At 40.0% G+C, this 21,978-nt stretch overlaps 2 protein-coding genes across 10 annotated transcripts; one reads left to right on the top strand and one right to left on the bottom strand.

The window, feature by feature from the left end:
* Positions 1-41: 41 nt before the first annotated feature.
* Positions 42-17,470, bottom strand: Nt5c1b (5'-nucleotidase, cytosolic IB). Of its 9 annotated transcripts, none has more exons than XM_006239888.5 (10): positions 17,315-17,470; positions 15,751-15,840; positions 15,260-15,433; positions 14,534-14,671; positions 12,849-13,376; positions 12,500-12,667; positions 10,765-10,894; positions 7,859-7,981; positions 7,287-7,471; positions 42-407 (listed from the first exon to the last, which is right to left on the bottom strand). In XM_006239888.5, the coding sequence occupies exons 1-10, from the start codon at positions 17,345-17,347 to the stop codon at positions 78-80; spliced, it is 1,899 nt and encodes a 632-aa protein (XP_006239950.1). In that variant the 5' UTR covers positions 17,348-17,470; the 3' UTR covers positions 42-77. The 9 variants fall into 9 exon arrangements, with proteins under 9 accessions (XP_006239950.1, XP_006239951.1, XP_006239952.1 ...); XM_006239889.5 differs by having other exon boundaries at positions 12,849-13,373; XM_006239890.5 differs by having other exon boundaries at positions 17,307-17,441.
* On the top strand, positions 14,665-19,595 carry LOC134479339 (large ribosomal subunit protein eL38-like). Its single transcript, XM_063262742.1, has 2 exons — positions 14,665-15,568; positions 19,046-19,595. Exons 1-2 carry the CDS (start codon positions 15,498-15,500, stop codon positions 19,305-19,307), a joined length of 333 nt encoding a protein of 110 aa, XP_063118812.1. The 5' UTR covers positions 14,665-15,497; the 3' UTR covers positions 19,308-19,595.
* The last annotated feature ends 2,383 nt before the right edge of the window (positions 19,596-21,978 follow it).

Below are 21,978 nucleotides of genomic sequence, written 5' to 3'. Positions count from 1 at the left end.
CAGAAATACCTAGTTAATTTAGACATCCAAAACGCGAGCCATTTGTAATACCAGACTGTTTATTTTTCCTCCCATTCCTAGTTGCGTTTTTGAGCAATGCCATAAGGCACGTGAGCCGTGATGGTACCAAATTTTTGTGCTGCTTCGATGTGGAACATTTGGTCGTCAAAGAAGATGTGAGGCCGAATCTTCACTAAGATGGGACCTTTAGGGGCTCCAGCCAGGAAAAGAGCTTCATCTATCTCTAGACCCCAGCGGCGGAGGGTCTTCAGGACACGGGCACCTGAACTCGCCGCACTCCGAGCTGTAACAAGGTAGGTCCTGATGGGACAGAGCAATCGTTCGTCCTTGGCATAGAATTTCTTCTGCAGTTTCCCTAAATCTTCCAGAAAGCCTTTAAGAGGACCCTGGAAAAGAGAACATAAGTCTCAGATGTGCTTGGGTGAGCAAAAGAGAAATGATTACTGAAAAAAAAAAAAACCAAACAAACAAAACAAAACAACAACAAAAAACCCAGGGTCTTACATGACCTGAAAATCCACATGTTGCTGACTGACATATAGCGATTCCAGTATAATGCCAAACCCTGTGCATTTATGTGAAGACATTTCCTGATACACAACCATCCCTTACATGCCTGGAATAAATCTAGGATAACCACATCATTTATCATCCAGACAAAGATATTTAAGCGTGAAAGAACGTTCTATAAATAGTGAGCCACAGCTGTAGGCATGAACTATCCCTGGTAACTGGGAGATGTGCTTCAGTTGATCACCAAACCCACCATTTTACCCCATTGTTAATTAGCTGCAGATTTTACCTTTAAAGGTACTGTCTCTTTAGCTAGTTGTATGTTTGGCCGGAGTCTAGCTCTGTGCTAAAGCTATATATCTTTATAGCTTTACAGTTTCTACATTAAGACATAATATTTGCTTCTTTAAATGTTGCTCTAACATTGCTTTCTGTTGACACCCATGAGTAACTATTTTATACTCTTTTACACCTTTTTGGGAATGTAGCCATTGACATGCTGGCCAACACGTATTCCATATTACTGGTCTTCTCAAGGAAATGCTTTTGGAAATACTGTTGAAAATGTAGTGTGTTATCAATGTACTGCTTACGGTCCCCTCTACCTGAGTGAGGTTTTGCCTGGACATAGATTTCATGATTTATATTTTCTCTGAATATGAACTCAGTTCATCGGGCTTGGTGGCAAGCAAGCACCCTTATCCTCTAAGCCACCTCATTGGCCCATTTAAAACCATGCTTATCTACAGTGTGTGTGCATGGGGGCATATACATGGTTAAATATATAATCAAGATACATAGGAGGACATGGCTGGTTGAAGGTAAAAGTACAGAAAAATATGTAACACATACAGCATTATTCTAAAAATCAGGGATAGATGAATATCAGACAGGCATTGTATGATAAACAGGCATTGTTGACAAATATGATTTAGAATATATATATAATTTTCTTAAATACGTGGAATTTTAAATATGCAAAACTGATCAAAACTGCCAGGTGTGGTAAAACTCTCTTATAATCCCATCGTGTGAAAAACTGAGTCACCCCCATAGATTTCCCTTATCCTCATCCATCCCAGTGTCCTCCCCTGTCCCAGGCTTCTAGTTAGTCCCAGAGATGCCCCTAACCTGTGTCAATTCTCACTCCCATCCATATCCCATCCCCTTCCCCATATCTGATCACCATTGCCTTTCCCTTCCTTACGCCCTCTCCTACCCAGCTCCTTCTTTCCATCCACCTCTGATAACCGTTTAGTTTCCCCTTGTGAGTGAGATTCATGCATCCTCTTTTGGGACCTCCTTATTATCCAGTTGCTTTGGGTCTGTAGACTGTAGCAAGGTTAATGTCCACTTACAAGTGAGTACATACCACCTGTGTCTTTGTGACTCCTGGTTACCTGACTCATGGTGATATTCTCGAGTTCAAACCACTCACAAAGCCTTCAACCCCAAATTTGCCTTACCTACAAGATGAGCAGGAATAAAGAGAGCAGATACTGAGGGAACAGTCAACCAATGACTGCACCAACTTGAGTCCTATCCCATGTGACAGAGCCAACCCCTGTCACTATTAATGATACTCTCTTATGCTTGCTGACAAGAACTGAGCATAACCGATTCCTGAGAGGCTTCATCTAGCAGCACATGGAGGCAGGTGCAGAGACCAAACACCAGGCAGAGCTTGAATAGCCTTGCGGGAGAGTTGGGGATAGAATTGAGCAAGCCAGAGGGTGGCCAACAAAACCTAAGACCTTCAGAGTCAACCAACTATCCTGGGCCCCTGGGGGCTCACAAAGACTGGGCCATCAATCAGGGAGTATGCAGGGGTTGGGTCTAGGCCCTCCTCATTTGTAGCAAATGTACAATTTGGTCTTTATGTGGTATCCTTAAAATTAGAAGAGGGGCTGTCTCAATCTCTGTTGCCTGACATTGGATTCCTGAACTGCCTGGTTAAGCCTCATGGGGGGAGGATGTACCTAGTCCTGCTGGAAGTAGTTGTCCCAGAGTGGGGTGGTACCCAAGTGGGGTTACCCATTCTTTGAAGAGAAGGGTAGGCAATGGGGAAGTTGTAAGGGTATAAGGGCAAGACTAAGAGGAGAGGAGGGAGGGAGGCTGTGATTTAGTTGTAAAATAGATTTTAAAAATAGCTTACAAACGGAGCAGTGTAGAGGATGGAGGCCTTGACTGTGGAGTTTCAGAGGGAAGTTTAAAGACTATCAGAATCATTTGCTATTTTGATTTAAGATCCTGTGGTTCTGATTAGCTAAGGCTGAAGGATCAGCTGTGATTGTTAACAAGATACCAGAGCTACTAGAGTGAAATGTTTGTTTTGCTGGGACACACAATGATGGTTGTCTGGAACTGAGAATTTAGCAGTGATTAAGAAGAGACTGGCATTATTGAGGCATTTCTTCTGGAAAGTTTTCCCAAGAGTCATCATACACCAGCTGTGCTACAGAGATGGCAAGGATTGCACCTCAAGCTGGCAGCAGAACTTTGTAGTCTAAGAGTCATCCAGGTGGTACTGGTTTTGAAGGTATGAAGGGGTCATGGAGAGTAGTTAAGGTTTGGCACAAGGAAAGCCAGGACAGGTCATTGGTGAAGGTTCAGCCTCAGTTGTAAAGGCCTAAGACTGAAAGGTTCATTGTAAAGAAGATGAGGCTTGGCACCATAAATAAAACCTTTTGCTGAAAGCTTAGTCTAGTTGTAGTAGAAGACCCCAATGCTTTGGAGAAACCAGTACCATGGACTGACCAAAAAGAACAGCAGCAGCAGTGGAACCACCTGTAGCCTAGAACTCAAGCTGTTTGTGTTGCAGAGGACAGAGCTGGAGAAGTGACCCAAGCCCTTTGGAGGAGCCCAGAAAAGCTCAAGTGGATCCTAGACATTGGGCATTCTGCTATCGCCATTTAGGCAACTGTTGGAGTTTGATTTTGCATGTTCAGATTGTGACTGTGTCCTGGGTCTTCCCTCTTGAAGAAAGAAATGATTTCTTTTTTATTTTACTCGAGCCCAAAGCTGAGAAACTTTGAATTTTAAGATTTGGGATTTAAAAGGAGATTGGCTATTTCAAAGGCATTGGAATTTTAATGTGTTTGAATTTATAAAGTCTGTGAGACTTTTAAAGTTATTTATAATTTTAATGTGATATCTTAGAGACAAGGAAAAAAGGGCAATGGCTTCATAATGATGTTTGTGCTTGTGTGTCAAGCTGACAAGGGGGTCAGTGATCCTGGCTAGTCTTATGTCAGCTTGACAAAGGCTAGAATTATCTGAAAGGAGGAAACCTCACTTGAGAAAGTGCCTTTATAAGATCCATTTTGCATTTCCTTAATTAGTCATGGAAAGGGCAGGGCCTAGCCTGTTGTGGAGGGTGAAATTCCAAGCTGATGTTCCTGGTTCTATAGGAAAGCAGGCTGAATAAGCAAGACCCCTCCATGGTCTCCGGATCAGCTCCCGCCTCCAGGATCCCGCCCTGTTTGACTTCCTTTCCTGACTTCCTTCAGTGATAAACAGTGTTGCGGAAGTATAAACTGAATAAACCCATTCTTCCCTAACTTCCTTTTTGGTTATGGTGTTTCATCACAGTAATAGAAAAACCAAGTAAGACAGTTACATAGTTAGGTCCTGTCCCAATCTATCAAAAAAAAAAATCCACAGTAATGTTTCCATACTTCCACACTACCTTCTTGTTGTGCAGACAGCAAACAAACAAAAAGAATTCACCATCTTAAAACTGAACTAGAGTGGTGGTGTGGGTAGTAAAGTGCTTTCCAGAACAAGCACCTGAGTTTGTATCTCTAGCAACTACATCAAAATCCAGGTGTGGGGGCTAGAGAGATGGCTCAGAGGTTAAGAGCACTGGCTGCTTTTCCAAAGGCCCTGAGTTCAATTCCCAGCAACCACATGGTGGTTCACAACCATCTATAATGTGATCTGGTGCCCTCATGTGGCCTGCAGACATACATGCAGCCAGAACACTGTATACATTTAAGAAAAGGAAGAGAGAAAGAAAGAAAGAAAAATAAAAAAGCCAGGTGTGGTAGTGTAGGACTTTAATCCTAGCACTAGGGAGGCAGAGATGGGAGGATGCGCAGAGTTTGCTGTCCAGTTAAGGTTCAGAGACTGTCTCAAAAAATAAGAAGAGTGATGGGGAAAGGTGGTTGACATTCAATTTTTAGTTCTACACACACACACACACACACACACACACACACACACACTTTCATGCTAGCAGCATGACTTTAATTAATGTGATTAATCTAATTGACATTCATAGAATAGAACATCAGCAGTATATTATTTCACAATACACAGGACACTCTGAGCATGTTATAACCTTCTCAGAACAAAATACACCACAACAAACAATTGAAAAATACAAAATAGGTTTTCTGGTAACAATGGAGTAAGACATGTGAAGAATAACAGAGCTATGTAGAAGAAAAAAAACACCTCATCAAATGTTTGGCAGTTAATTTACCTTAACTATAAACAATTCACCCAATAAAGGGAAGTCATAAAGAAATTCGAATATAGTTTGAATTGAAATAGAATGACATCACTTTTAAATGTCTGGGAGATTAATTTAGGGGGAAAAAGACCAAATTATACAAAATCAGTGACCTAAGAATGTTAGGAAAGATACTTTTTGGAAAACATAAGTAAAATTGGTAAATACCTATGCATAGTGCCAAAAAAATGGAAAAAAAAAACAAGCAAAATGATGATAATTACTAATAGTGGACATGAAATTGGAGATGCATCACTACCTATTCTACAAACATTAAAAAGCACAGTAAAACATTTACAAGTTTATGGTTATAGAAATGATAAACGATATATTAAATGGCTTCCTGGGAGAAAAGTCATTCAAGTCTGGCAAGATGGTTAGGAGAAAAAGCATTTCTTGTATAAGTCTGAAAACCAGAATTAGATTCCTGGAACCCACATGTTGTGTTTTATATAAAAAGAAAGGGCCAAGGATATGTTTGATGGAGCCACGTCTGGTGAGGTGGAAGGGGGCGCCTGGGCGGGCCCACGCTGAGGCATCCCTTGCCCCTGAGGTGCCAGCCATACAACACGTATAATATGTAATAGAGTTTATTTAGGTTTTGGGAAGGGGAGTTGGGAAGGGAGGAGAGAGAGGGGGGGAGGAGGACTGCTAGAAACATGTGGAGAGAGGTGGAGGGGGAAAGGGGAGAAAGGGAGAAAAGGGTCAGAGAGAGAAGAGGCAGGGTATAAGAGAGTAGGAGAGTGAGGAGGGGGTGAACAACCCCTTTGATAGTAAGTCAGGCATATCTGGCAACAGCCAGGTAACTGTAGACTCTAGAAGGAATGTCAACATTGAGTCCACAAAGTTGTCCCCTATCCTCCATATGCATGCCATGGCACATGTGCTCCATCTTTATCACACATACCACACACACACACACACACACACACACACACACACACACACACACACACATACACACACACACTTAAAATATATATATATATATAGTATATACTAAAATAATAAACATGTTAAAAGTTTTTTTTAAACGGTATCTAGGTTTGGTAGCTTGTCTAGAAGGGCTTATCAAACATTTACATACTTTTCATGCATTTTATGAAATCATTAATTATTATTGCTCTACTACTCAAGTATGATATATCAAGTAAACCATAGACTACTCGCCTTATATATGTGTGAAGGCAGGCAATTTCTCAGATTTAATCCGGGCATTTCTAAAAAGGGTGACCCTCTATGACCTTCTCCAGTGTACATGCAGTGCAGAACTGCCTCAACACGGTAAGATCCTCCTATGAATTTACACGGGAATGTCCTCCCAAACCGATTGATTTTCTCAGTGAATGGTACAAAGGCATCAATCAAAACCTAGCATCCATTGCACAAATCCTCAAAAATTCATGGTGGTTGGTAGCACCTTAACTTGACAAAGGATATCAGCAAAGATCCTGTAGATACGTTACTTAAGACTGGAAGACTGAACCTCTTTGAAGGGAGCAAGGCCAGCAGGACCATAATCATGGTTGCTACTGAACGTTATATGGTGCAGATTCAGAGTAAAAACTGGGTCATCTGTCAGTTAAGATTCAGTTTGGATACCATTTTCATGTTACCAGTTTTCTTCTGTTCAGATGCCCCTCTTAGATTTAGATCTTAATTTTTGATACTTCAGGAAATGGATTTTAGAAAAAGAAAAAGAAAAATACATACCAATACACAAAATCCCCCAATACTGGTCTTGGGTTTGTAAGGGATATTGAAGGCTAATTATTTATTTGGACCCAGAATCTCAGTCTTGAAGCTCTTCTCAATTAAAGTGTCTTCCTTGTACTTGAAGTCACAGTCAGACAGACCAAGTAAATGTTTACAGGGCAGTGAGTATATTGGGCCTGACCTTATGGTTCTGAGGGCTTATGATTTTGAAATGGCTTATTGGCACACTGCCCCGTGTGTCACTAATAACTTGAAGAATGTTATTGAAGAATGTTAACTCAGTCACAGAAGATCACAGAAGTGTTTCCAAGAGGATATACAAAAGAATGGTAAATTTCACAACCAGAATTGTCAGCAGTACATGTCCCAAAAGAAGGAGGAATTCACAAATGAAGGAGCACAATGTGCAAAGAGAGTGGAAGAGGCCACCTAAAATTAGATGAAAGTCATCACAAGGAACAAATATCTATATTCACATGTTGGAAGAAAAGCAGGTGAAAATGGAGGTTGGTGATCTTACCTGAGCAAGAGGCTTATTTTCAAATAATGTTTCATGCTGGAAGAATTTGTCCAGTCCGTGATCCTTGGCAATATGCTCAGACTCATCCGAGAAGAGTACAGCATCCCCATCAAAGGCCACGCGGAGCTGGGTGTCGCAATAAGCCATGTCTTTGGCTCCAGCAAACATGGTTGCAGAGGCAATGCCTGACATCATAGGGATAGATTAGTACTCTTCTTAAGCCTATGGGTTTTAGTTTCCCCCAGTAAAACCTTTCCCCACCCACAGTGATGTTTCTTCTGTAGCTATTGCCACATCACATAATTCTGCCTCTGTCCACAGCTACAAATCTCAGGATATGCACAGACTCTGTTTATATGAATGGGAGGTGAAAATAAGTTGTGTAGTAACCACAGAAGATATTCCCTTTCAGTAAGGGCCAATCCTTATGGAATGTAAGTAAGGGGTGCCACGTGTAGAAGCCTCAGCCAAAGAGCCAATATAAGGTAAGCCAGCTAAAGCTGTATGAAACCCAAGGTAACTGACCATCAGTTCAAACCTTATGAGCTAGGAGAATAAACCCAGGTCACTACCTTCTTTTATTGCCTCTTGTACTTTTTCAGAATCCGCAGAGAGATACAAGTTGGTAAGATATGCCTTCAAGTAGCCAATGGGGCTTTTCCCACCCGTCAAACAGAAGCGGTCGATCAGTAGACCTATTATCAGGTGAGAAAGACTGTGTCATGACAAAAGGTACAACATTGATCCAAATGATATTTAAACTGTAGGAATAAGATGTGCCAGTGAATGCTTGTGAGTTCATTTGTAAGTCTGAGTGTTATAAATTTTTGAAAAATTAAAAATGACTTTCATAACTCCAATATTCTAAAACCTCTGAGATACTTCATGCTCAGTGTTTGACACACTATAGTTTATGGAGCATATTAACAGAGACCATGTCAATTTACTCAGAACAGCATGACGTGTCTCATTCTGCTTATAGAAAAGGATGCTTAAAAGACTTGCCCAACCTACTAGTTCAAAGGCATAGGGCAGTCTTCAGCCCACATGTTTAACTATATCTGCACTAAGGTAATTCTCTCTTTCCCTTAAAGGACAACCTCCACCTTGCATATTGAAAGGAGTGTTTTTAGGTATTGCCCTATTTTAAATACTATTTCTACATTTCTTGAATGCAATACTTAGTAATAAGTCACGCCAGGATTTAAATTATGTTCTAAACATAATCTAAAACTTTCACTCCTTCTTGACTCTTTGATTACAGCTATTAGCAAGTGGAAAATTAACTGATACCTCTACAAATGAACATCTATCTAATTTGTAAAAGTTATTAATTATGGTATATCTAAGTTGACCATACTGGTTTTCAATTTGCAGTGCTGCTGTGTAGCCTAGGTAGATCTCGAATCCGCAGAAACCCTCCTGCATCTTGCTGTAGTCTTCTGAAAAGTTAGCATGATAAGCCTATACCATCAGGCTTCACCTAATATAATTTTAAATACCTCTCAACAACTAAAAGAGGAAATACTGACTGTTCAAAAGATCTTGTACATCCATCACCCACATGCACAATGAATAAAAGAATGAATTGGTATAAGTTGTATTCAAAGAGATTTAATAAGCTGAGAGATATAGTTCAGTGGCTGACCATTGACCAGCACTCCTGAGGTCTAAGGTTCAATCCTTACACAAAATAATTAATTTGATGGTATCTATTAACAGTTTTTAGAGTTATATATTTTAACAAAGAATTCCTTTTCTGACAGTATTATTTTGAGAAGTCTACAACATTTTAGTAAGGATTTAAGTTTGAAAATCTAAGCTCAAATTCAAATATATTTGAAACAAAATATATTCATCAATGTTAGGCTTATGCATATGATAAAATTTATGTTTATTAAAATTTGTGTTTAAATTTATGTTAAACTGGATAAACTATGCTAGATAAAGCAAAGTGTGGATTCTGGTCAGCTGTTTTTCGAAGAATTAAGGACATAGGTCACAAATGTGGGTAGAATGCTTTGATATCAACAAAATATACAATTTTCACTTGATTCAATGTTGGCTTTAAGTGACTCAAAAGTGGATTTTATAAACCAGTAGATAACATCAATATAATGTTCTAGAAACTATGAATTGGCACTAGGATTTCCAAACTGAATGAAAACATTGGCTGTTTTCTCAAAGTGATTCCCATTTACTGTGGACCCAGGTGTGATTACAGTAACAAAGGCCACAGCAGAAGACCATAGGCAAAGATTGTCTTCTGTACCCCAAGGAGGGAAATAACCAACTCTTCCAAGGTAAAAGGTTGTAGTTTCATGGAAAGGCCAGATGGAAAGGTGTTCCAATTGTTTAACCAACAGAATTCATATGTAAGTAACTGTGATTCCAGAGCCCAGAAACTTCAGTGTGTTTCAGGATAGACACACCAGTATCACTTACTAAATCAGTAAGATTATGATGGTGTACACCCACAGTCTGATACTGGGAAACTGAGGCAAGATGATCTAGAGCTGGCCTGTGCCATGTATAGGAAGAGCCTAATAAGCTTCATTTCCTGAGTATTGTATGCCCCTCAGAGCCTTCGACAAACATTTTCTTTTTTCAGTTCATAGCATTATGAAGGTTGCATTATTAAAAATGCATTTCAGATTTGATAAATAGGATCATGTGAAGTAAAATAAAACTCAATAACTTATAATACACCTTGGTTATTTGTAAATATTCCTAATTTAAACCTAGATTTTCTGTGTGCATAATTTAAACCTGATTTTGATATGACTTACTCACAACTAGGTACATTACTGTGAAACAAAGACAATAACATCCCAGTGAGATTGTTAGGCCATTCTGCAGCAGAAAAATAAAAGGAAACTACAAGAAAGGCACGTTGATGGCAGGGCTATGAAGACTAGCACCTATCCAATCTTCTATGTGAAGTAAGAAAGACTTCTTTTCTGATAACAATATAGATTTGTGTGTGTGTGTGTGTGTGTGTGTGTGTGTGTGTGTGTGAGAGAGAGAGAGAGAGAGAGAGAGAGAGAGAGAGAGAGAGAGAGAGAGAGAGAGAGGAGTGAGCTGGAAGGGGAGGTGAAAACCTTTAAACCTGTAACATGGATCTGTGCTGAGGAAAAAGATTGATCCCATAGAAAAAGCCTCGGGGCTGACGGCTCCTTGAAGTCAAGTTCAGAAGTGAAAAACATAAAGCAGAGAAATATATTGAGAACCTGGGATTAAGACTTTGAAATTCACACTTGACAAGTTAAGTCCAGAGCTTTGAGCCCCACTCTGTGCTGAAGTTAAAAATGAACATGGGCTTTCTTGTTCTGACATAGGCAAATAAACATTCCCCACGCAGAAGGGGGTGCTGGTATCAAAGGCATTGCGATGGTTTAAGCCACAGTTAGCAAAATAGCATGGCTTCTTTTCTGCAGGGCTGAGAGCTGGTCTTCCACATGGTATTTATTTTACTTACCATAGTGATTGACGCTGTTTATAAGCCGTACTCCCACTTGGGCATGGTTATTAGTCATCAGTACTATATCGAATAGGTCTTGTTCGTCAGGATACAGATCACGGAGTCTAGAGTTGACATGCTGCAGTGCCTACAGGTTGCAAACACGGATGTATAAAAAAAGGGCTGGCAAGGTAGTGGGTGTTAGGCAGCAAGAGGAAAAACACCTCATCAGGGTCAGAATCAAACTTCCCAGAGTCCCGGCTGAGAAATCAGTGCACCTTTAAAACATGGTGATGTCACCTCTCCTATGTTTTCTGACTCCCACACATAAGCCTCAATTAATGCCCCTGGCACAAATGGAAATGTCTACAGGATGCTATTACAACATTCTGTTTAATAGAATTATCTTGAGGGGAAATGGGGCAGGAGGTTTGCAGAGGAGAAACCGGGAAGGAGGACAATATTTGAATTGTAATATAAATAAAATAACCAATAAAAAATTATCTCATTAGAAGGTAGAGAAAAAGATCAGCGTATGCATTTAATGATATGCCTTCTTATTTGTCTATTTGCTTAACTTTGTAAATTTGTTTTTATTGTGAGAAATTTGGAATGATTTGGGAATTTATGTGTCACTCATGCAGAAAGCAGATTGAGGCAAATTGATAATCTCAATTTTTTATATGTTCCATGGAAGATCATAGGCTATGACTTATTTATTTTTATTTTAATTTTAGCATTTAATTTATTTTTAAATTCTCTCTCTCTCTCTCTCTCTCTCTCTCTCTCTCTCTCTCTCTCTCTCTGTGCATATTGCAAGAATGAAGGTGCTCACATAGTCTAGAGAAGTGACTTTCAATATTCCTAATGCCGAGACTCTTTAACACAGTTCCTCATGTTATGGTGACCCCCCCCCCAACCATAAAATTATTTCCTTTGATACTTCATTACTGAAAGTTTGCTACTCTTATTATTTGTAAGGTAAATATTTTGAAGAGAGAGAGTGTTGCCAAAGGAGTTGTGACCCAAAGGTTGAGAACCACTGGTCTAGAAGCTAGAGATCATTGTGAACTGCCATATGTGGGTATTGGGAACCAAGTCAGGTCCTCTTCAAGAACAATGCCAGCTTTAAATAACACATTTTTCTTCCCAGCCCTTTAATCTATTTTTAGAAAGCTTTTAAATGTTTTTCATAGGCCAGTGGTTTCTCCCCATCGTTCTACATATCCTGCAAGTACCTTTTACCTCAAACCCATTTGCTTTCACATGATTCTATGATTGATTGTATAATAATCCAGTAACTTTGCAGGAGATTAGTTACAAGTGATACATATTTTAGTATGCGTTCGTGATACTAAGTGTTGGGATATTCTTGATTTTCTTAATATATTTGGGGCCAGTCCAGCTCAAGTGAATTTCATCATTTTAATAAGTCATTTTCTTTCTACTACTCAGGACCATTAACTCCTATTACTTCCTGTTTAACTCTTGTATGGGGAAAACAGGCTTTTGTTTAAAGGGCAGATGACTAGGGCTCCATTGAAGAAAGCCATAATGGTAGGTTCAGGATGAAAAATCCTTTTTTCAACAATTCCAGCTATCTTTGGGACTTGGTCAGCTGGACTGGGACAAGAATTATAAAGATGGTATAGGGATTATTGGGGAGAATGGACAAACTCCCAAAGGGCCACCTGGGTCCGTTTTCTTCTTATCCAGAGTCACTGATGGGAGTGAAAGGCAGTTCACACAGTACCTTGACAAACCGAAATGCTGGTCCTGGGGTCAGAATGACGTTCTCGTTAGTGAGCTGATACTCCATGTACTTTTCCAGACCCTCTTCTTCGTAGATTTTTCTGTCATCCACCATATTGAAAAGTGCCCGGGAAGAGACAGCAATGGTGATGGCATGCTTGGGTTTGGGCTGTGGAAAAGACCAAGGAAAGGAGACTCAACACACATGGTAAGGGGTAGGGATGCAGCTGAGACAGGATAGAGGACTAAAGTGGGAAGGATGGGAAGCACCTTTCTACGAAATAAGTGGGATGGAGTTGAGGGACAGGAAAAAGGGAGTCTAGGGGTTCCAGAAGCCTCGGCACCCTCACCGGCCTGGGCCGCGTACAGCTGGGGATCTTCTCATACAGCATGCTCACAGATGACCAATAGGCCTCATCCACCTCATCTTCCTCTATCTGCTGCTTCTGCCGATGATGCTGGCCATCAGGTAAACAATCCGGATCCATGTCCACAGAGCTGCCATACTGCAGGCGGCGCTGGACATAGGACTTCCACTCAGTAGGAGGAGTGCGGGGATATTCTCGAGTCTTGGGTATCCCTTCTCGAGAGTCACAGCTGTGTGCATACTCCCTCAGCTGCAAGTCTCTAGGCTCTCTGTTATCCCTGTGAGCCCAGGGATCAGTGGCCGTATACATCTTCGATGTTCTTCTGGAGTCCGGCTCTGTTTCCGGTGGTGTGGGAGGTTGTGAGTCAAGCGGTGTGATAGTTCTGGTCTGTGGGCTGGGCTGTTGAACGGGGGACTTCTCTGATACCTGAGGTGGAGGCGAGGTTGAAGTTTCGTGTTGACTGGCAGACGCAGAGGAAGTTCGAGAGTTAGCAGAGCTGTTGGGGGCCTGCTGAAGAAATGGAGGGTGAAGTTCAGGCCTATGGGGATTCACATCCCTATTTCCCACACTGCACCTCCTAGCTCTAGCCTATTTCTAGATCTTGAATGAATCCTAGTTCATCCTAGCCCCTTTAACTAGACTGAAAAGCATCCAAGAATTTCTAGTCTCCAGACGTTGGATATTACTGTTAAAAGTGACTGCTTGCTGTCTTCTCATCCACCAACCCCTCTACCTGCACCTCACTAATGCATATCACACATGCTCATTGCAGCACCTGGTGTTCGGCTTTGAGTAAATAGGATCAATTTCTCTTATCCTTAAGCAGCATAAATCCTAAGTCTTGCCTCACTGAGTATCTCGGTTGAGCTTCATGAGCAAACTGGTTAAGACATTGGCACTAGAAGGCTCTACTTATTCTGAACTTCTATGACTCCCTTTGCCCAGTGATTATGTATGTGATTGCTGGGAAGGCCAGGGAGTCACGGGTCTTCAGTCTTGGCATGCTGTCAGATGACAGCAGAATTGATTGTCTCTCTAAATAAGAAGGGGCAATTCTAGAGAAAGACTATATTACTGACCAAGCTCTGCAAGACGTTATTAAACATTCATATATTTCATCTAACACTCAATTCATGTTTTTTTCACATGTATGGCCATGTGTGATTATTGAACCAAGCGCAACAAAATATACGCACATGGGATGTGTTTATATATTTACACAGGAGAAACTCTTCTATGGATCTGAAAAGTATTCCATAAATTCGCTTACGTGGTCCGGCCTAGTTAAGGGCCTAAAGCCCATAAAATGACATTTAAATTTTCTCTTTTGATTTGACTGTTTTCATCCCTTTCCTCTTTTTTGAGAGCCATGGGTACTCAATTGTGTTTGTTATTTGCATGAAGGACAGAGAACATACAACTAGACCAAAAAGGCTGCATTTAAAACTGTAGTCTTCTGCTTTGTAGTATGGAAACCTGGGCAGATTGCTCTGTGCTTTGGTTTTCTCAGTGGTAAGTTTAGGCTTGCCTGGGTGTTTCTGGAAGAGCTAAATCAACTAGCGAGAGGTCCCTTATCCAGAGCGGGGCCTGAACACTTTGAAAAATAAGTCCCAATAGATATAAGTCATCATTGATCGTCCTCTCCTTGCTTTTGTCACTAGCTCTACCTTGACAACAGTATTCCTGCTTCTGTTTTCATCCACTGATGGAGCCCTAGTGGATGGGCTGCGTGATGTTCGGGACCACTGATTTCGCACAACGTACCCTCGGGAGTCTGTATTAGGCACAGGTATTTCTTGGGATCCCTGTGTAAGAGAAAAGACCCAAATATTTAATTCTTAACCATCCACTCCTTATATGTACGTGCCCACAGGATAACCATGCCAGGCTAAAAAACAGCTGCAACCAATGGAAAGATGTCCCCCATCCCTGTTTCTATGACCCTTGAATCGGTTTAGGTCCTGGTTGTGCTGTTCTTGCCTTGGTTCAATCCTAATTTCAGGATGAAGTAACAAAGTCGAAATCCACCAAGATAAGCATGAGCATCCAACAATATGAAACCCTTGTCGTAGCTCAGAGTCTTTCACCTGTGACTCTTCAGTCATATCGTCTCCTTTCCCCAACATCCTCCCTTAAAGATAAATCTACTATTATAGGTCAAAATTATATATCTATGATTTTACCGTACTGTAAATCGAGGGCAGCCGGTACCCAAACCACAGCTTGCAACAGGGCTCTGTGACAGCTACACATAAATGCATACACAACCTGCCAATCTTTGTTTCATGATGACACCTTGGAGAGGCAAGTGGACTATTTTCTGTCCCATATCCTTCCCCTACCCAGGATGACTGGGGCTCCCCTCCCAAATTAGTCATGCGATCTCTGCTCACCCTGATCATGGTGATCTGCCGGCCCTGCTCCCAGAACAGGCACATGTGAATATAAATACGGATTGTGCGACAGGGGCTAGTTCCCTCAGCTGCACAAAGGCAGCGTCTACAGAAGTGGTGATACCGCATGGGGCAACATCTCAGCGAGTGATTCGGGTAGCCCACACGCCTCATCTGAAAGATTGTGCAGAAAATGGGTCAATGTGATGGCCAGACTTCCCTTCCCTCCCTGATCTGAATGGACCAGTCTCCTCCTGTTGGCCGAGTGGAGGAGACTGTATTACTACACTTCTCATTCTGCATGAACAGGTAGGCTGTGGATTAGAGGGAGGGCAAGGGCCAGCTTCTCCTGAGTGTATCCTTAACCTCTTCGCTAAGATCTTAGTTAACCCTTGGTGCAGGGCTGACATGTCTCTTCCGGAGCTTCCCCCTTATTTAATTCCCATTGTGTTTTCTGCTTTCTTTCATCTGTGCTGTGCAGGGTAGCTCACCTGAGTGCTCAGACGAGCTCCAGATTTGTCAGAATCCTTTCTTTTCTCTGCATCTAGACTCTCTTTTGAGTACCTCATCCCAGGCTCATTCTTAATATGGAAACAAAGAATGTTTGTTAAGGTTTATTATCCAAGACATTAGAAACCTTGGGTTTGGAAATTAAATCGGGGTACATAAAGCCTAAATTCAACTTTGTCTCTTGGCCAACATCAAAAATATATGTAAACTTTAGCTATGCTTCCTCTTCTAGTCTAAGAAGTATAAGAAAAGGACATATTTTATAAATAAAAATTACAGAAGCATGTTGTTATATGACTCAGTCATTCCATAGGTTCAGGGTATGAGCAGTATTTATCATTAAAAATGATAGCATGAAGAATGTAATGAGAGTCTTCCAGGGGTCAACAGCATTTTGATTTAAGTATAAAGTTGCATATGCAGAATAACTGTTTCTTCCCCTGTGTTTTTCTCAAGACTGCTAACTATGAAACTTTTCATTTTCTCCATATAACAGAAAGTCATTTAACTGACCCTAACCAGTATTAATTTGATTTTTACAAACAAGGGCTTTAATTTTGTACAGATTTATCAGCACAACATCTATTCTTAATGTCAAATTTCTCTCAGCATCTAGCTAGACAGGGGATTTCCTACTAAAAAAACTAATAGGTAAAAATTAAGAACAGATAGAATGACCATTTATTTCATGGAAAGCTAATCAAATATGGATGTTTGCATTTTGATTGGGAAATACGAGAATTCATGCTGCTTAAGGTGTGTATTGTGATTAATGTTACTGTTAAGAATGTAATCACAATGTGCCATACATGCATACGTTAGACCAAAATCCTTTCAGAAACTTCTATATTCATTCATTTACTCCCTATGCGTGCCTAGGAATCAATATCTCCATGGTAGTTGAATGAAAATGTGACTTCAAGAAATGACTTAGCTGCATAATTATTGAACTGCCCTGACTGAGTTCTCTCCATCAACTCCCTTGCCCTATTGCAGGCTCCATAATATTCTGTCACTTCTAGCTTGCCCAAAATAATTAAATCGAACCATCTTTGTGTTAGCTCTCAGGTCATTATTTATGGCTTTTAAAGCCTTCACATTTCCAGAGTTGCCTCTGTAGTTGAATGTAAGCTTACTTAAGCGTTATTCCTGGATCAACTCTATCTTCACCCAGACTAGGGGCATCAGGATGAACCTCCACTACTTCCTCCTCCTATGCTCAACCCCCATGTCACATTTTTGTAAGCCACCTTCTCATTAATAGCCTTCAAAGCTCAGCTCATCCCAATCTTGGTGCAGGACCACAGGCGAACTTTTATCTTTGTCTTTGTACAAATCTCTCTGAGCCCTGAATTGTACTGTCTAGGCCTCTCTCCCATAGAGTCATTGTGTTTACTCCTTCATATTAACTATGAACATATGCTCAACAAAGGCTGACAGACTGGGTTGGCCTCTGAAGAGCATTCCTAGAGAGTAAAGATGGACTAATGTTTATACATCCTCAGCTTTAAGGCTTCAGGGTGGTTCAGTCACTCACTCACTCACTTTCTTTTTTGTTTTCAATGATGTTTGACTCATTTCTTCAACTGATGGAATTCGTTTGTTGTTATGATGGTCTTCATTTCCCCAGCTCCATTTCCTATCACTTCGCTGGCTCAGTCTAGGTCTGAATTTAGAATGTCAAATTTATGACATCATGTGTGATTCCATGGTAACTAACTGATGCCACACATATATACTTAGGATTCTTTTGTTGTTGTTGTTGGGAAGAGAGTAATGGCCTTTTCTGTTTCAGCATATCTACTTACGGCCACTCTCTTACAACTGTAGGAACTGATGTGTAAATTGCTCAGATGTCCATTACGCAATAATATCCATTTTACAACTTCATTATACCTATGTCTTTCAGAGTCTTACTCTGTCACACATCACACCTATTCTACTTGACTTTGTCTATCTTCTGGTTGAAATGAATGCAAACTCATTTGTGGATTCAGGCATTTGGCTTTTCCTATAGATTCAGAGACTCCTTGAGAGCTGAAAGTTGGTTCTGGTTGTGGAATTTGGCTTTGAGCTTTGCTTTAGTGTTTCTGTCTCTGTCTCTTTCTCTCTCTCGTGTGTGTGTGTGTGTGTATGTGTGTGTGCGTGTGAGTGTGTGTGTGAGTGTGTATGTGAGTGTGTGTGAGTGTGAGTGTGTGTGTTTCTGTGTGTGTGTTTCTGTGTGTGTTTCTGTGTGTGTGTGTGTGTGTGTGTGTGTGTGTGTGTGTATGCGCGTGCTCACGTGTTTGTGATTTCTTTCACAGTGGCAAAGACCCTTGTCATTGTCAAAGCTCCTTCTTATGCCTGGACAGAGTATGTTATTGTTTGTATCTGTGTCTATCTTTCCTTATGTTAGCCCAATCCTTAAACTTTGAAATATACATTTTTCCCTATTGTGTAAAGAGAGAGCACTATATCAAAAACAATCCCCAGACTCTATTTATAGTATCAAACCATATTCTATGTTTTTTTTCTGATTTTAATCTTCATACAAATGTAGGTAAGATGCATGCGTTCTGGGCTGGAGAAATGACTCAGTTGTTAGGAGCACCAATTGCTCTTCCAGAGGTCCTGAGTTCAATTCCCCAGCAGCCACATGGTGGCTCACAACCATCTGAAACAGGATCTCATGCTCTCTTCTGGCGTGTGTCTGAAGACAGCTACAGTGTACTTATGTAACTAAAAATAAAGATTAAAAAAATGCATCTATTGCACTGGACCTAGCTGTTGAAATCATAAAAACGAGAGACAGGTTTCTGATCTTCCTAGAAATTAGATTGTCGAGTGTGACTAGTACACGTTTCGTAAATAATATTGTACTGTGTATATCATTTGAGCACTAGTTTTGAATTCCCTATGCCACCCCTCTCTACCATAACACCTTTCTGCAACCTCAGAGACTTTGGTCAATTTTAATAATCTTACAGAATCGAGAAAATATTTAGATAATAATAGGTAAAACATTTAAAATATTTTGTGGCAGCTGTCAAGGTGAATTGAATGAGTGAAGTGCTTGCTGGGTAAGCATGAAGATGTGAGCTTGAATCCTCAGGAATACTGTAGGTAGCCAGATGGGGAAGGAAGACCTTAACCTTAGCACTGAGCATGGAAAAAGCAGGTGGTTTCTAAGGGCTTGTTCATCTGTCAAGGTGAAATGCAACAGGTTCATTGAGAGACACTGTCTCAAAACATAACATGGAGCCTTTTCTGTTCTTTTTGGTTCTCCCCACTATACAGGTGCCAGAGCCGAGCGCCTGTCGCTATGTCTCAGAAAACTGAGGAAATCAAGGACTTTCTACTCACAGCCCTGCAAAAGGATGCCAGATCTGTCAAGATCAAGAAGAACAAGGATAATGTAAAGTTTAAAGTTTGCTGTAGCAGGTACCTTTGCACCCTAGTTATCACAGGCGAGCAGATGGAAAAGCTGAAGCAGTCCCTACCACCAGGTTTTACAGTTGAAGGATATCATATGAACCAGACCTTGGCATTTGACTTTTAAAAATCATGAAAAGTATAAAACAAAACAAAACAAACAAAGAAAAACACCACCAACTATGACAAACCTATAAACAAAAACAAGAAAATAGCAACAAAACAAAACATAAGGTGGAGAAGCAATTGAAGAACACATTCCAACCTGGACCTTCAATCTCCACTGTTACTGTTGTCAATGAAGAGCCCCCCAGACACACAAATTTCATGTAATTGTTGAAATATTTGAATTTATAACTGAGTAATAAACACTAACTATTCATTTTGCTCATAATCTTCACTCCTTAAATAATTTTAAATAATATAGAGACTAATAAAATATAGTTGTAAGAACATCTGGGCTCTTTCCAGCTTCTGGCTATTATAAATGAGGCTGCTATGAACATAGTAGAGCATGTGTCTTTGTTATATGTTGGAGCACCTTTTGGGTATATACCCAGGAGTGGTATAGCTGGGTCCTCAGTAGTCCAATTATCTGACTGATTTCTGGCGTGATTATACCTGCTTGCAATCCCACCAACAATGGAAGAGTGTTTCTATTTTTCTACATCCTCACCAGCATCTGCTGTCACCTGAGTTTTTGATCTTAGCCATTCTGACTGGTATGAGGTGGAATCTCAGGGTTGTTTTGATTTTGCATTTCCCTGCTGACTAAGGATGTTGAACATTTCATTAGGTGCTTCTCAGCCATTCGATATTCCTCAGCTGAGAATTCTTTGTTTAGCTCTGTACACCATTTTTTAACAGGGTTATTTGGCTCTCTGGAGTCTGACTTCCTGAGTTCTTTGTATATAGTGGATATTAGCCTTCTATCAGATGTAGAATTGGTAAAGATCTTTTCCCAATCTGTTGGTTGCCGTTTTGTCCTAATGATAGTGTCCTTTGCCTTACAGAAGCTTTGCAGTTTTATGAGGTACCATTTGTCGATTCTTGATCTCAAAGCATAAGCCATTGGTGTTTTGTTCAGGAAATTTTCCCCTGTGCCCATGTGTTTGAGGCTCTTCCCCACTTTCTTTTCTATGAATTTCAGTGTATCTGGTTTTATGTGGTGTCCTTGATTGACCTTTCTAAAATATACCTAAAATCAGCTTGTCTGATCTCTTCTATACTCCATAAGCTAACCTAGAAATTAAATATTTCCAATATTACATAGTATAGAAGAGAATAGGATTCTAAAAGTACTTAAAATTATTTTATGAGTTGAGATCTAAATATATAGCTACATTATTTTGTTCCAAGTCCTGAAGGTGACATTAAAGAGCTCTTATGTGCTTATTTTCAGATTTATTCCCCCTTATTCTTCTCTACTCCTTAACTTCCCTTTTGAGCATGGGAAACACACATCTAGAGGAGGAAAGTAATTTGTTTGGCTTAGATTCCTCTCTCCTGGAGTTGACCTTGGTCATAATGGCAAATGAAACATCATTATGACTTTTTTTTTTTGGTGTGGCCTTTAAGACTACCTCAGACTGGTTTTAATGATTTAATTACCATTGCCAGTTTCAGTTGTATATAATTTTTTAAAGAGATCCATAAAAGGGTTGGAAAGGAATGCTGGAAAACCACAAATATGGAGAGTTGTAAATCTGCATTCTTCATCTAGTTGGAGAAAATACTTTTTAGTTCTTACTATGGTTACAAAGATGATACACCCTTTGTGTTGGCACTGTTCTTCTTAGCAGGGTGTTTCAAAAAATTTTCTGGAACATAGTTTCCACTTGGTCATACTCTCTTTCAAGGATAATAGTGATATCACTTGACAATTTTGAAGATGTTAGGAGACTATTGGTTAGTCTGGAGCCTTTCAAAGTCCAAGGCAAAGATTGAGACCTACACCTAGGCATTGACATCCAGGGAAGGCATCAGAGGCTCCTTTTCTTCCCATTCAGTTCTGTAGAAATCAACATTGTGAGATGTGACTTCATTGCCTGAATGATTTTTATGTCCCAAGTCTACTCACTTTACTGATCTAAAGATACAGAAATACATAAGACATGTCGACAGTATTCATTGCTATTTTATAGTACTTTCATAGATGTGGAAACGCAGGCTTCAATGTGTTGCAATTTTAAAAGTTAGATTTAGAAGCACAGGTGGAAGATAAGAAAGTGTAGGGAGAAGGAGTGGTCGGCCAAATTACTTTATAAACACATATGAAGTTGTCATAAAAATAGCTTACTCTAAAAAAAAAAAAAACCTCAAAGAACATAAGTAAAGAAATAATATTTGATAACAAAATAACCAAACCTATAAAAAGAAAACAACTTTCCTATATTAATTTAGTTAGTAGATTTTATGTAACTAACTTAACCTTTATGTCAGACATTGCAAGAATTATATAGCATATGTAATTCATTATTTTTCTCTCATAATATTAAGTATAGTTTTCATATTGTCATATTCCTTGGCTATTCATAGTTTTTACACTTGATCTTAGCCAAAAGGCCGAGAAGCGATGGCTATTCATAGTTTTTAATGACTCCATAACATTACAGACTGAAAACACAATAACTTACATAAAGATTTTCCTTCCATTGAATTTTGAGGGCATCTCCAACTTTTCTTCCTTATATGTTTCTTCCTTGTTTCTTTGTTTAACCAGAGTAAAGTTTCTGAAGTATGGAGTGTATTCCCACAGGGACTAGTAACTCTAACAGGTAGCTCCAGAATCTTCAACT

Source organism: Rattus norvegicus, chromosome 6 (genome assembly GCF_036323735.1).
Source record: "Rattus norvegicus strain BN/NHsdMcwi chromosome 6, GRCr8, whole genome shotgun sequence".
Lineage (NCBI taxonomy): Eukaryota > Metazoa > Chordata > Mammalia > Rodentia > Muridae > Rattus > Rattus norvegicus.
This window is presented reverse-complemented; position numbering and strand designations above follow the sequence as displayed.